The 16,276-nt window shown below is 42.2% G+C and overlaps 1 protein-coding gene across 1 annotated transcript in view; it reads right to left on the reverse strand.

The window, feature by feature from the left end:
- LOC108681705 (endoplasmic reticulum transmembrane helix translocase) overlaps nt 1–11,814 on the reverse strand; it is a 25,348-nt gene extending 13,534 nt beyond the window's left edge. Inside the window, exons 1-13 of the mRNA XM_047884879.1 lie at nt 11,599–11,814; nt 11,290–11,441; nt 10,716–10,805; nt 8,936–9,135; nt 8,480–8,699; nt 8,106–8,274; nt 6,339–6,491; nt 5,419–5,601; nt 4,355–4,517; nt 3,580–3,675; nt 1,811–1,862; nt 974–1,076; nt 218–393 (exon numbers count right to left, since the gene is read on the reverse strand). Of these exons, the coding sequence (XP_047740835.1) occupies nt 218–393; nt 974–1,076; nt 1,811–1,862; nt 3,580–3,675; nt 4,355–4,517; nt 5,419–5,601; nt 6,339–6,491; nt 8,106–8,274; nt 8,480–8,699; nt 8,936–9,135; nt 10,716–10,805; nt 11,290–11,441; nt 11,599–11,713 (1,872 nt within the window). The 5' untranslated portion in view covers nt 11,714–11,814. The remainder of the gene's footprint in view (nt 1–217; nt 394–973; nt 1,077–1,810; nt 1,863–3,579; nt 3,676–4,354; nt 4,518–5,418; nt 5,602–6,338; nt 6,492–8,105; nt 8,275–8,479; nt 8,700–8,935; nt 9,136–10,715; nt 10,806–11,289; nt 11,442–11,598) is intronic.
- Between the last annotated feature and the right edge of the window lie 4,462 nt (nt 11,815–16,276).

Genomic DNA, 16,276 nt, shown 5'->3' on the forward strand with positions numbered 1-16,276 from the left:
CACAGCCCCCACCATGTCTCTGAGGGTCTCAGGCGCCCCCTCACAGCCCCCACCATGTCTCTGAGGGTCTCAGGCGCCCCCTCACAGCCCCCACCATGTCTCTGAGGGTCTCAGGCGCCCCCTCACAGCCCCCACCATGTCTCTGAGGGTCTCAGGCGCCCCCTCACAGCCCCCACCATGTCTCTGAGGGTCTCAGGCGCCCCCTCACAGCCCCCACCATGTCTCTGAGGGTCTCAGGCGCCCCCTTAACCGCGGCGATGTAGCAGGTGTCGGCGGCCCCAGGGGGGCACCAGGAGGCCACGACGCTCATGCGCTTGAGCTGCGACGAGAAGTGGTGCCTCGTCAGGATCTTCAGGCCCCCCGACCTGGCCTTCCGGGGCCCCACGCTGTTACCTGTAGAGTACAATTACTGTAACGTGTTACCTGTACACGGGGAGTACAGTTACTGTAACGTGTTACCTGTATACGGGGAGTACATTACCACGGCCCCAGCTGTTACCTGTACACGGGGAGTACAGTTACTGTAATGTATGCTTACCATGGCTCCACACTGTTACCTGCATGGGGCATGGTTTACAGTTACTCTAAAAGTGATATTACCTGAACTGTATGAATAATTAACATATATGTTATATATACTACGCTATATATAACATAGGCCTAGTATATAGGCACTACTGATGCCTTGCCCTTAGTCAGCGTCCAGTATATACGCTATATACAACACATGCCTATAGTATAGGCACTACTGATGCCTTGCCTTTAGTGAGCGTCCAGTATATACGCTATATATAACACATGCTTATAGTATAGGCACTACAGATGCCTTGCCTTTAGTCAGCGTCCAGTATATACGCTATATATAACACATGCCTATAGTATAGGCACTACTGCTGCCTTGCCTTTAGTCAGCGTCCAGTATATACGCTATATATAACACATGCCTATGGTATAGGCACTACTGATGCCTTGCCTTTAGTGAGCGTCCAGTCTAGGGCGACGAGGGCGGCTTTCTCCATGGGGTCGCCCACGACGCCGTCCTCCAGACACACCAGCGAGTGACACACTGCAGCCACCTGCGCGTTATCTTGTGTTATCTTGTGATAACGTTATCTTGTGTTATCTTGTGATGTGTAACGTTATCTCGCGTTATCTTGTGATGTGTAACGTTATCTCGCGTTATCTTGTGATGTGTAACGTTATCTGGCGTTATCTTGTGATGTGTAACGTTATCTGGCGTTATCTTGTGATATTTTATGATATGTAACGTTATCTGGCGTTATCTTGTGATATGTAGCGTTATCTTGTAATATTTTATGATATGTAACGTTATCTTGTGATAACGTTGTCTTGTGTTATCTTGTGATATGTAACGTTATCTTGCGTTATCTTGTAATATTTTATGATATGTAACGTTATCTTGTGATAACGTTGTCTTGTGTTATCTTGTGATGTGTAACGTTATCTTGTGATGTGTAACGTTATCTGGCGTTGTGATATGTAACGTTAAGTTACGTTGTGATATGTTACATCGCGTTATGGTGTCATGGTATACGTTACATTACATCAAGTTACGAAATAATAAGTTACTTTATGATGACACATCACGTGGGTCAGCATGACTCACTTGTAGTGTGCAGCACGTGGGTCAGCATGACTCACTTGTATAGTGTGCAGCACGTGGGTCAGCATGACTCACTTGTATAGTGTGCAGCACGTGGGTCAGCATGACTCACTTGTATGGTGTGCAGCACGTGGGTCAGCATGACTCACTTGTATGGTGTGCAGCACGTGGGTCAGCATGACTCACTTGTATGGTGTGTAGGGGGGCGTCAGTGATGGCTATCACGTCGCTGCTGCCGCTGTGAACGAAGTATTTAATTTTAATTAAGTTCATCGTAAGTCATCACAGCCAACGATGAATGCTATATTATATTATACTAAATACTAAATATATATTATTAATAATTAGTAAACATATTATTACTAAATAGTGAATATATTATTAATTAATACTAAATTTATTAGTACTACTAAATATTAAACATTTTATTACTAAATACTAAACATACTATTACTAAATAATAAATATATTATTACTGAATAATATATACCTATATTTTTAAAATTATATGACGATTGCGCCTTGTTACTTGTTATGGACCGAACAGCTGTTAAAAAGATAGTAACGTTGCCTGTAACAAGTATCATAAGCTACAATAGAAATTCATTACAATTTGTACACACTGTAATGAATTTGTTTGCACCATAACTACGTGTCACTCTAGACATGCTGCACCTCTCACTCAAGATGCACTATACCGCTAACCCTTGACCCGACACTCTACACCAGTGGTTCCCAAAGTGGGCGATATCGCCCCCCTAGGGGCGATGGAAAGATTTTGGGGGGCGGTAAAGAAGAAGAGGGCGTTTGGGGGGCGATGGGGGGTAGGTAGTCCGAAGTCGAAGTCAGAAGTTCGAACGTTTGTTTGACGATTTGTACACAACACGTGCAGCACATAACTCCCAGCGATGGTTTTTTCACCCAGATCTGTTATTTTAACCTCTCCTGGGTTTACGTCTTGGACAAATTAACGGCCAGACTCGCGGCCGATCTCACGGCCAATTTCCAATTCAATGATCAAGAAATATCTCTCAAACTAATGAACTTAACTCGATGAAACTTGGTACACGTATTCATTAGGACCTAACGGTAATGTTAAGCTCGTGATTTTTTTTATTTTGCCTTCATTTGTTTTTGCCATAGTTATATGGCTTTACGGGCCGAAATTCACAGTACCGGGTAATCAAGATTTTTTTTTTCCAAACTATTGAGCAGATTCGAACGAAATTTTGAATTTACAGTCCTAACTACCGAACGTTAATGTTTAGCTCATGATTCGATTACGCCTTTGTTCACGAGTTTTTTTTTTCAATTTCACCTANTCACTCTAGCCCCTGACTCACTCTAGCCCCTGACTCACTCTAGCCCCTGACTCACTCTAGCCCCTGACTCACTCTAGCCCCTGACTCACTCTAGCCCCTGACTCACTCTAGCCCCTGACTCACTCTAGCCCCTGACTCACTCTAGCCCCTGACTCACTCTAGCCCCTGACTCACTCTAGCCCCTGACTCACTCTAGCCCCTGACTCACTCTAGCCCCTGACTCACTCTAGCCCCTGACTCACTCTAGCCCCTGACTCACTCTAGCCCCTGACTCACTCTAGCCCCTGACTCACTCTAGCCCCTGACTCACTCTAGCCCCTGACTCACTCTAGCCCCTGACTCACTCTAGCCCCTGACTCACTCTAGCCCCTGACTCACTCTAGCCCCTGACTCACTCTAGCCCCTGACTCACTCTAGCCCCTGACTCACTCTAGCCCCTGACTCACTCTAGCCCCTGACTCACTCTAGCCCCTGACTCACTCTAGCCCCTGACTCACTCTAGCCCCTGACTCACTCTAGCCCCTGACTCACTCTAGCCCCTGACTCACTCTAGCCCCTGACTCACTCTAGCCCCTGACTCACTCTAGCCCCTGACTCACTCTAGCCCCTGACTCACTCTAGCCCCTGACTCACTCTAGCCCGGCTATGCCCTCGACCACCAGGTCGTCGCTGGTGAGCGTGCCGGTCTTGTCGAAGCAGCAGACCTGGAGCTTGCCGGCGAAGGGGATCCTGAATAATTAGTATCAATATAGTTATCACTATTTATTATTACTATATATCACTATTTATTATCACTTTATAATATAGTTATCACCGAAGGGGATAGTGACAAAGCATAAAATTTTTTTAGACTCTCCCTCAAGTTCATTTTCGAGTCATATTAGTAGACCAGTTAATTATCATGGATACCAGCATTATCATTCTTAAGAAATTGGTTAAAATTTTAAGCAAATTTGGAAATTATAAATGAACTGATTCTAAAAAAAGCTCAGGGGCCATACTTTCAAAATTCGCTAAGTGAACATAAGTACTTACGCTCTATTTTCTTGTCTATGATTGGTGGATTTTGCATTAAAGGCCGTCAATGATTGGCTGATGAACTTACGATCTCTTAACTTTTTTTGAAAGTATAGGCCCTGGGTAAGTAGTTACGCTCTATTTCCTTGTCTGTGATTGGTGGATTTTGCTTGAAAGGCCGTCAATGATTGGCTGATGAACTTACGATATTTTAACTTTTTTTGAAAGTATAGGCCCTGATTCTAAAAAAGTTCTGGTATGCCACTATGCCTGAAGGGTTCGGTGCAGTAGACCAGGAGGCGGTCATACCTAAGAAATTGGTTAAAATTTTAAGCAAATGAAGAAATTATAAATGAACTGATTCTAAAAAAGCTCAGGTTTGTCACTATGCCTGAAGGGTTCGGTGCAGTAAACCAGGAGGCGGGCCAGAGACAAGAGGGACGTGTTCACGGCCAGGGACAACTCGATGGGCAGCTCGGGGGGCACCACTGACGTCAGGATCAGCGTGCACTCCAGGAACAGCTTGTAGCGGTTACGATCTGGGTCCTCGCAACCTGCACGGCATTGGAACTATCATAATCAAAACACATCACCATTGCAGTCATCACAATAAAAAATTATCACAATCCCACCATCGAAGTCATCACCATTACAATGATCGATCACCATTGAAGTCATCACCATCAAAGTCATCATCATCAAAGTAATCGCCATCACGATGATCGATCACTATCGAAGTGATCGTCATAAGAATGATCACCAGACCCAGACATGACCTGTTATTGACCCACCTTTGACCCGTTTTTGACCCACCTTTGACCCGTTATTGACCCACCTTTGACCCGTCCATGACCCACCTTTGACCCAGACATAAGCAGCAGCAGCAACAGCAAACACCAGCAGGAACATGATGAAGACAAAAGTCTTTAACCTTTACCCAGACATGACCCGGTAATGACCCACCCCTGACCCATCAATGACCCATCAATGACCCACCTTTGACCCACCCATGACCCACCTTTGACCCGTTAATGACCCACCTTTGACCCAGACATGACCCGTTATTGACCCACCTTTGACCCGTCAATGACCCACCTTTGACCCAGACATAAGCAGCAGCAGCAACAGCGAACACCAGCAGGAACATGATGAAGACAAATGTCTTTAACCTTGACCCAGACATGACCCGGTATTGACCCACCTTTGACCCAGACATGACCCGGTATTGACCCACCTTTGACCCAGACATGACCCGTTAATGACCCACCCCTGACCCGTTAATGACCTAACCCTTGACCCAGACATGACCCGGTATTGACCCACCTTTGACCCAGACATGACCCGGTAATGACCCACCTTTGACCCAGACATGACCCGTTAATGACCCACCTTTGACCCGTTAATGACCCACCTTTGACCCGTCATTGACCCACCTTTGACCCGTTATTGACCCACCTTTGACCCAGACATAAGCAGCAGCAGCAACAGCGAACACCAGCAGAAACATGATGAAGACAAATGTCTCGAAGTTGTTGGCGGTGACGCGGCTCACCGAGTACAGGATCGTGCGCAGCAGCCGCCCCTGCGAGCTACCGAAGCTCGTGCGCAACACGTAGCAGATCACGCCGTTGTCGGGGGCTGCGGGGGGCACGGGGTTTTAGTTGCGGGGGATATGGGGTGTGTTTAGGGGGGCATCTAATGGGTAGATCACGCCGTTGTCGGGGGCTGTGGGGGCAGGGAGGTGCGGAGGGGGAACATAGAGGGTGTGAGGTGTAGGGTAATATGGGGGAAAGAGAAGTTGTGGGGTTTGGGTTATGGGGGAAATGAGGAGTTGAGTTGTGGGAGAGGTGGAGCAAGATGAGTTCTGGGGGAGATGGGATTAGAGAATGAAGTTGTGGGGGACATGAGGGGATTGATTTATGGGGGATGACGGTTTCATTGGTGCAGCGAGCAGCATGGCTTGTGTAAAGCTGTCATACAGGCAAATAACGTTGAAGTAACGTTAATTACGTGTTCGTTTTGTTGAAATAACTTAATTAGCGATATCAACTGGAGGAAAATAAGGATCTATATGAAATGAGTCGTTAGCTGGAGCCCCTTGGCAGGTGCCACTTGGCAGGTGCCACGGGACCCACCTTTAAGCAGCGCCTGGGTCTTGGCAGGTGCCACTTGGCAGGTGCCACGGGACCCACCTTTAAGCAGCGCCTGGGTCTTGGCAGGTGCCACGTGACCCACCTTTAAGCAGCGCCTGGGTCTTGGCAGGTGCCATGTGCTGCACGAGTTTGGTGCCGCCGTACAGCAGGTGCCACTTGGCAGGTGCCACGTGACCCACCTTTAAGCAGCGTCTGGGTCTTGGCAGGTGCCACGTGACCCACCTTTAAGCAGCGCCTGGGTCTTGGCAGGTGCCACGTGCTGCACGAGTTTAGTGCCGCCGTACAGCAGGTGCAGTTTGCCGTCGCTGGTCAGGTCCAGGGGACGCTGCAGGTCCACGCCCTCGATGCTCTCCTTCATCTGCGGCACGCTCTCCCCTGCAAGTAAAGGTAACAAATAAACATTTATTCAACAAATAAAGGTTAATAAATCTGGTAACAAATAGTAAAACTCTGTGAAATATTAGTTTTAAATTACTGTGTTAAGGGACGCTCTTCCGTCTGCAGAAGGCTATACCCCCTGCAGGTAAAGTTAATTCGTTAACATGCAACAGCGCACGCAGTTCAAGGTCACAGTTCTGACGTTCCGATGCCTTCACGGTCTGGCGCCTCCTTATTTCACGGAAGGTCTACAGCGCGTGTTAAATCAGCCTTCTATAAGACGATTCCCTAGACGATTCTAGCCCTAGACGATCTGCCTTTTAGAAGACGATTCCCTAGACGATTCTAGCCCAGACGATCTGCCTTCTAGAAGACGAATGCGTTCGTCATCAACAGCGGATATCGTCGTACCATCTACACGTCTACCTCGTCGTACCATCTACACGTCTACCTCGTCGTACCATCTACACTTCTGCCTCGTCGTACCATCTACACGTCTACCTCGTCGTACCATATACACGTCTACCTCGTACCATCTACACGTCTACCTAGTCGTACCATCTACACGCTGTCTCTTATACACATCTAGATGTGTATAAGAGACAGGTGGTGACATCAGTATGAGTGGTGACATCAGCGTGAGTGGTGTGAAGAACCACAAACAAATAATCTTATGAGAACATTGCTGCACTAATTTAGTCACCATGTTTGTCTTATTCAACGAGCCACAGTCAGCATGTTGAAAAATAAACAAGCCATATCACGCCTTACTTAAAATAAGTTAAATACCGTAGTTAAAAATTTAATACTTAAAAGGTAAATAGTGTAGTTAGTTAGTTAAATAGTTCAGGATTAACCTGTGCACAATTATTGTTCTTTCACTGACCTCAAGACTAAGAGGTCTCATGATGACAGCAATTCAATTTAAATCTAACACAGGTTCTAAAGCCAATAACCTCAAATATAAAAAAAAATTTCCTCATATATAAAAAAATTAAGGCATCATTTTCTTATTGATAGAAAACAATTTCTTGCAATATATGCGAAGCGAGTTATTTTAATCATTTTTAAAATTTATCTTTATTTGGAGTGAAGCGGCGCACCTGGAAGACGAAGAATGGGGCCGTAGCGCGCTCCTTGAACAGCTCCAGGAACTCTGGCACGTCCATCACCAGGCTGTTGACATATGTTGACATAGAGGGAGTTATGTCACCAGGCTGTTGACATAGAGGGAGTTATGTCACCAGGCTGTTGACATATCTTGACATAGAGGGAGTTATGTCACCAGGCTGTTGACATATGTTGACATAGAAGGTTTTAAGTCACAAGACGGTTAACTAATTATGTATCACCGCATGAAACTTTGATTTGTTGGAAGTTAGTAAAAATTTAAAGGTTTGAAACTTGCAGTACAGGTTGTAGACAGGTTGTTACTATGCCATGACCAGAACTAATGGTCTAACTATGCCATGACCAGAACTTGTGGTCTAACTATGCCATGACCAGAACTATCACCCGTCAACACGCCTGTCAACTCACCCGTCAACACGCCTGTCAACTCACCCGTCAACACGCCTGTCAACTCACCCGTCAACGCGCCTGTCAACTCACCCGTCAACATGCTCTCGTCCAGCACGGCAGGGCCGCGCAGCAGCAGCAGGTCACAGGGTACGATGGTCTCGGCCGACGCGCCGCTGCCGGTGCCACGACTTACGCTCACGATGTCACCTGGCAACAGCTCTGTTGACAGCACGCTGCGCCACTTGCCAAGCCTGTGTACCTGTTGACATAAGCAACAGCTCTGTTGACAGCACGCTGCGCCACTTGCCAAGCCGGTGCCTCAGAGAGAGAGAGCTGCTAGGCAATAACTAAAGCGTCTAAGAGAGAGCTACTAGGCAATAACTAACAATATACTATAATAATAACTAACAATAACGAACAACTACTTGATCTCATTCACAATGTATAAATAATGAATGTGTGACCTGAATGTTGGACGGTTTGTTGCCCATCTTGCGTATCTCTTGCATGTTGCGGAGCTGCTGCTGCACCAGCGTGCACTCGAACACTATCAGCATGAAGAGCGTGAAGAGTGAGTAGTACCAGTACTCGTCCAGACACCACAGCCCCACGCAGAATACCTGCACACCATCAGCGTGAGTGGTGTGAGTGGTGTCATCAGCGTGAGTGGTGTCATCAGTGTGAGTGGTGTCATCAGTGTGAGTGGTGTCATCAGATGGTCTAACTATGCCATGACCAGAACTTGTGGTCTAACTATGCCATGACCAGAACTAATGGTCTAACTATGCCATGACCAGAACTTGTATTGCCTGAAAGCCAATGGTCTAACTGTCTTATAACCAGAACTCCGGGCCCAACTATGCACACGACCAGAACTAGTGTTCTAACTGTCCCATAACCAGAGCTCCGGGCCCAACTATGCACACGACCTGTTCTTGCCATACTGCAGCAGCGCCTCGTTGATCTGGTCCTCGGAGGTGAAGCCCTTGCTGTTCATGTACTGGTGCAGGGGGAGGTCCACAGGGTACTGGAGGGCCACAAACTGCTTGCGCTCCCCACCATCCCACACGTACTTGCTCTTCTGGAACACAAACCACAGGCTTGTGTGCCCCGTGCTGTCCTGCGGTACAAACTTTATTTTAGCTAATTTAAAAATTTGATACATTTTAACAAATTATAATGATAATGCATTCCATAATAACAATGCAGGTGCATTATTCCAGGGTGTGTACCGGTAGTTAGAACAAAAATTCCATGACTTTTCCATGACGTGCATGGTTCTGGTAATCTTTGAATGTCAACTGAAAAGAAAGTAGTCAGCACAGCAGAACCAAACTTTGCCAGAACATGTACAAGATGTGTATCAAACCTGCGCATCCACTTGTATACTTATTTGATCTCATAATTTTATAATGAATCCATTTTTCTCCACTGGTGCCAAATGGAACCGCTCGTCATTAAAGAGTTAACACACACAGCGCAGAAAACACTTCATTTTTTTCTTGATTTATTTGCAAATTCCATGACTTTCCATAACCTAAAATGGAATCCCATGACTTTCCAGGCCTGGAAAATAAAAAATCAAATTCCATGACTTTCCAGGTTTTCCATGACCAGTACCTACGCACCCTGTGGCTCTTAATACTGTCGAGAAATCATTGCAGCATCAAATAGTGAATTCTACCCACATTCACATTTTGTAAAATGATGAATCATAATATCTCAAAATTATACATTCAAATGTTGATTTCAGTGTCACTATTTGTTAAATTGTTTGTAATGAAGGATGAAGATTTTCCCCCAAAATTATTTCTAGCATTATTAATAAAAAATATAATATTAATAAACTGAAACACTGAATAATGTTCAGTATTTTATATAAAATAATCAAGAGGCTGAGAAGAATCAAGCAGACTTCAGATGGAGAAGTAACCAGAGCAATTCTTTCTGTTATCCAAACTGCATCGAGGACACACAACATGGCTTTCAGGCAATACAAAAGCACTTTCAGGACCATCAATTGTAAGAAATGTTTGGCAAAACCTTCAAGTTTGGTTGATAAGCATTGCGTGACTGAAATAATTACAGCATTTGATGCCTTACGTACACCAGTTAATTTAAACACACAGATACAAGGCATCATGCATCCCAAAATATCCATAAATAAAAATAAGTGCGCAATTCTCAAGAGGATAAAAAATTTCCAGTGAGCTCCCCCTAGACCCATATACTGTACCACAAAGCCTAACATCTAAAATGTGAATTCTGTGCTTAGCATTACATTTAACAAACTAAAGAGAACAATAACTTAATGTGAAGAACTAAAATATTATATTTATTCTTAAAATTAATAAAAAACTAGCATAATATATACAAGAGAACCTTGGCGTGTAACCAGTAAATTTTTTATAGTATATACCTATTCTATCTTAGTTAGACTCAACCTCAACAAACTATTCTATAAAGACCAAGCACTAATAAAATATTGTTGTATTAAAGATATAGGTAGGTACACTATGGCACAATGGCAGCCATTTCATATAAGATTTTATCTAAGGAACTATAGTAAAATACCTACTACAACTTCTAGCACAATTCAGTGCCTCAAGTATGATCAGTTTTTGTGTCCACACAAAGAGCACTCAAGTTCTCATTAATATACACTGAGTACTAAGCTGTGAATGCGGAGGAGAGCCTCACCAAGGTGCGTCGGAGGGACACAATCTCAGCCGAGCCGTTGTTGGGCAGCGGCACCACCTTGGCCACCGTGGCCTGCTCAGCAGCCTCAACCTGGGCCATCACAACAATCATTTAGTATATCATCACATCCATATATATAATCAAAGCATCTAGCATCTATCACACAGCCCTCCTCTCCTTCTCTTGAATGTTACAGGGAATCCACCTAATTACCATTGTTGAATGATCAACCACATATGGAAAAACTTATCAATTTTAACCCTTTAACTCGCAATGATTACATAATTCTGAAGTCAGTTTATGAGAAAATGCATCTTATTTGACCATGAGATACATATTGTTAGTAAATGGTGACAATTCCAAGTAAATTTGTGATCACCTTACATAATTTATTGTGTATTTACCAGGAAATGGCTTCTGAAAAATACCATCTCACTTTAATATGAGGTCTGACATAAGATGGAGCCACCTCACCTTGATGGTGAGGTGGCTTTCTGACGAATCACTAGTGAATTGGTTAGTGTGTGCAAGATTAACTCTTAGAATATCATTTAAATGCAATGAAAAGAGGTACCTTGCGGCATGTGAGGAGGCACCGCACATGCACAGACCAGTGGCAGAAGAGGCATGTGAGGATCTGCACACAAGCTATGCCCGAGAAAATGATGAGGCCCGCCTCAAAGTGGTCTGAGATGCCATATACAAAAATCCAGAACCACGCCCAAACTGCGGGAAATTGATTGCGGGAAAAATCTAAATTGATAAACTCAAGCATAATTCCTATTTGTTTTTGACGGTTGTTTTTCCATCATAAGTGAGCATTAATACAAATCATTATTGTTATTTTCAACTATACCAATAGATATTATTTGCTTTTACTCACCCGAGTACAAAAATATGAAAGGGAAGATGTAACCATGCAGAAGCAATGGCCTGGGGATGTACAGTCCAACTGAATCAATGAGCTCGTCATTTGAAGATATTCTTTTGTTGGGCATTATTGTTAAACATTACTATCTACATGTACCCTGTATCAATTAAAGGTTTTAAATAAGCCTTAACATATTCATATACATTCAAAATAGACCAGGAAATTGTTCTGTTCTTCAGGCAACCAAGAAAATACATATTATATACTGGTACCTAACACAGAATGTTCCTATGAAGGAAATCACCTGTTTACTGTTTCGAATTATTTGCTCAAACCTGGTTTTTCTCATACTAAATGTTAGTGAGAATTATCCATGCATTTTGTCAAAATAAATTACAAGTGAAAAAATTCAACATTTGATCAATTTTTTTAGACTGGTTAGTTCTTCAGCATGCAATAAGTAGGTAGTATAATGAAATTTAATTTGTGAGATATATCTATATCACAATTCTAACAAGTTAGAGTACAACAATACATAGGATTGAGCCTAAATCACTTGCACATTAAAATGGACATCAAAATGCTTGACTGAGCCATTCATGATTTAGATGATCTAAATTAATTTAATTACTTTATTCATTATAATCTCAATTTTCTCTCATGACTGTAATTCCTAGAAAAATTTTCACAGATAGACTTAGCTTCAGACTAGGAGCTAAGGGGGGGAATGGGGAAATCCACGCAAGTTTGAGTTTTTACCTTTTACTTCAAAATTCTTTGATTAGGGGATGCATTTACAACTTTAATGATAAATTAGTAGCATGAACACATATCAAGTACTTGATGTTAGCAATCAATGTCATGTGACTTTTGTAATCCATACATTTATTTGATTGGAAAAAATGGAATGATCTTGTCTCAAAGCAATCTTGAATGATGTATATAACCAAATTATAATTTATTTAACAAGTTTACTTGATAAGAGAGATACTTTTGAAGTTTCACAATGTTACCAGCCTCAAAATCCATGCAGAATCATAGATTTTAAATATATTTTAGTCACTTAACACTTGAAACTTGATTCCAATACTGCTTTTCATTTTGAACCAAGTCAAATTTATCATCTGTTGAGCTGTTGGTGCTGCTGGTTGACGCTGTTTTTTGTTTACTTAGCAAGCATTTGCATCATGGTAGGTGGTGCTTGTGTGCTGTGAGCTGTGGTGCAGCCTGTGAAGGAGCATGGATTGGTCAAATAACTCAAAATACTATGTTTCTTATATTATATATATAGTCAGATGGGGTAAGACAGGACCGAAATCACTAACAAGCCTGTAGCATCTATACCATGAATAACTAAAAAACCCTAAACCTATCACAAGGTGTAGTTATGCAATGGGCTTCTAAGCTACAACTCAGACCTTTTGCATCTAACATAGTTTTCTGCAAAGATTAAAAAAAGTGAGCTGGTCCCATCTTACCCCTTTGGGGTAAGATGGGACCAGGCTGGGGTAAGAAAGGACTAACTGTTAATTCTTATGTTACAAGGTTTTTAATAAAAGTAAAATATGATATTCAATATTATCCATCTAGAAACACATTATTTGATTAAACAACCACTTGTTACTGTTTTGTGTTGCGGGAAGTCAACTCTAATATCAGTCACATTGAAGTTTTTGTCACGAGAAAACTTTGTTAAGCATAGAAATAGTAGGTTGGCTTTGATTCATTGTAGAGCACTGCCAAATGCTACATGTATGTTCCATTAGTGTCATTGTCTGAAAATTTATCAAATTGGTAATAAAACCAATGGATAATAACTTAAGTGTCAGACGTCATGTGTTTTCATGCTAACTGCATTTTTGGTGCACTTCTTCAAACATAGCCCATGCTTTCTCACAAAATTATGATAACAATTATTTTTTATGTTTCACACAACGATTTTTCCCCCAACCACTCTTGCACATAGTTCTGCAGCTCACTAATGGGAAGAGACATCCCTATTTTCTCCATCCCCAAGATGCAATTCACAATAGTATGCTAAATTTATCTAATTAAAAAAGCTAACAAGTTAAAATGAAGTTTGAGCAAAAGATAAAAATTTTGACCAAAAATACTCCATGTACTACACAATAATATATTCATTTAAAAACTATTTTTGATAAACTGTAGGGGAATAGAGGACCATTTGTGGGGCAAGACAGGACCATTTGTGGGGTAAGATAGGACCACTTGTGGGGTAAAATAGGATCATTTAGTGGTCCTGGCTTACCCCATGTCTGGTCCTTTTTAACCCCATTTTAGAATAGTTGTCAGGCAGTGATGGTAGCAGGTAGGAATGCATAGTATGTCTAAAAAATTGCCTATTACTTGAGGTTACCTGCCTACATCTACAAACCTGGCCAAAAAATTTTTTGTCATCAGACAGAGCTTATTTCCCAAACAGGGTTAACTATTTTGTGACCCTTCTTTACATAGGTTTTCTTTAAAAATTAGCCAGTAATTCATTATTTGCAGAAGAGGGTTGAAACAAACACTGAAATGACAGGCAATGATTGCTCTACCATATTCTTTTGTCAAATTGAATTCAGTGCAATTAGAATGCACACCATGGGCTGGTCCTTTCTTACCCCATGAAGGCTGCGATCCTGTCTTACCCCATTTGACTATACCTATAGAATTGCACCCTGTAACCACCATGCAATTGTGCTGGGGTATAGGGATGCAGAAATGGCCAATTTGTGGACAATTTCGTGGTCAGACTGACAGACATCAACTCTAAAAAGTTGAGGCCACATGCCACTACATGCCAACCAACATAGGTAGGTAGTGGCAAACCAGAGATTTTTGAGAATCAGTTCATTTTTAATTTCTTCATCTATTGAATATTTTAATCAATTTTTTATACAGGATATGTTGATATCTATGGTTCCATTCTAGATGAATTCTTAATTACCATTGACTTGGGAAATTTCTGAGCACACTGCTAAGAAAAACAATATCTGCACACTGATATTAAATTACAGTGTCAACTTCTTCCCCCACATTGTAATTAGTACTGAATGACTTACACCAGTGGCTCCCAAACTTTTTCAGGCTGGCGCCCCCTTTGGCTCCCTAGTGAATTTCTAGCGCCCCCCACCGACATATAAAAACATACGCCTCTTTCTTGAAATTTAGTACGCTGTAATTTTAAAACATAATGGTTAAACACAAATGTGTATTTCAAAAATAGAACCCCATTTAGCAAACCAATATGTATTTCAGCTGCGTTAACTGTTTCAGAACTAGAAACCTAGGATGTCTCGGGCAAATTTACGGCCGGACTCGCGGCCGGTCTCCCTGCCAATCTCCAAATTCAGTGACCACGAATATCTCCCAAACTAAAGAACGCAGCTCAATGAAACTTGGAACATGTATTCATCAGAACCTAACGGTGATGTTTAGCTCGTGAAAATTTGTTGCATTTCACCTTCATTCGTGAATTATATTGCGATACAGGCCGAAATTCGCAGTGATTAAAGAATTTCGTCCTAACTACTGAAAAAATTTGAACAAAATTTTGAATAAATATTCCTAACTACCAAACGGGGATTTTATTTTTTGTTCAACTTACAATCAATTTTTCAATTTCGCCTTCGTTTGCGAGTTTTTTTCATTTCATTTCACCGTCATTCTTGATTTCACACTTCCTTAGATTTGCCTCGCATCGCCGGGTATTTTGATTATCGCCGCACCGGGTATAATTTCTTCTAAACTACTGAAGAGATTTCAACAAAATTTTGTATGTAAATACCTTACTTCCCAACGGTGATGTTTAGCTCGTGACAATTTTTATAATTTGCTTTTGTTATCGAGTTATATAGATATAGGAGAAACGACAGGCTTTTCTATCGGCCGGTTTAACCAAGAGCCGTTTACGTATATAGCCGTATACGTATAGCCATATAACTCGCAAACGGAGACAAAATCGGAAAAAAATTGTAACAAGCTAAATATCATCGTTGTTGAGGTTAGGTTTTGAAATACTAAGTTTCGTTCAAATCTGTTCAGTAGTTTGGAAGAAATTTCTTGATTACTGCGAATTTAAGCACATCTTGCCGTTTAAATCACGAATGTAGGTGAAATTGAAAAAAACTCGCGAACGAAGGCAAAATAAAAAAAAAATTCAGGAGCTAAACATTACTGTTTGGTAGTAAGGACTGTAAATTTAAAATTTCGTTAGAATCTGTTCAGTAGTTTGGAAGAAACTCCTTGATCGCTGTGAATTTCGGCTCGTATCGCCATATAACTCACAAATGAACGCAAAATTAAAAATAATTTCACGTGCTACGCATTACCATTAGGTCCTAATGAATACGTGTACCAAATTTCATCGAGTTACGTTCATTAGTTTGAGAGATATTCCTTGATCGTTTGTTGATTTTGGAAATTGGCCGTGAGACCGGCCGTTAATTTGTCCAAGACGTAAACCCAGGGCAAGTCAAAAAAACAGATCTGAGTGAAAAAAAAACATCGCTGGGAGTCCGGCTGCAAGTGTTGTGTATAAATCGTCAAACAAACGCTCAAACTTCTGACTGCCGCCCCCTATCGCCCCCCTATGGCCCTCTTCTTCCATACCGCCCCCCAAAATTTTTCCACCGCCCCTAGGGGGGCGATATCGCCCACTTTGGGAACCACTGACTTACACTGT

This window comes from Hyalella azteca, unplaced genomic scaffold (assembly GCF_000764305.2).
Source record: "Hyalella azteca isolate HAZT.00-mixed unplaced genomic scaffold, Hazt_2.0.2 contig16387, whole genome shotgun sequence".
NCBI lineage: Eukaryota > Metazoa > Arthropoda > Malacostraca > Amphipoda > Hyalellidae > Hyalella > Hyalella azteca.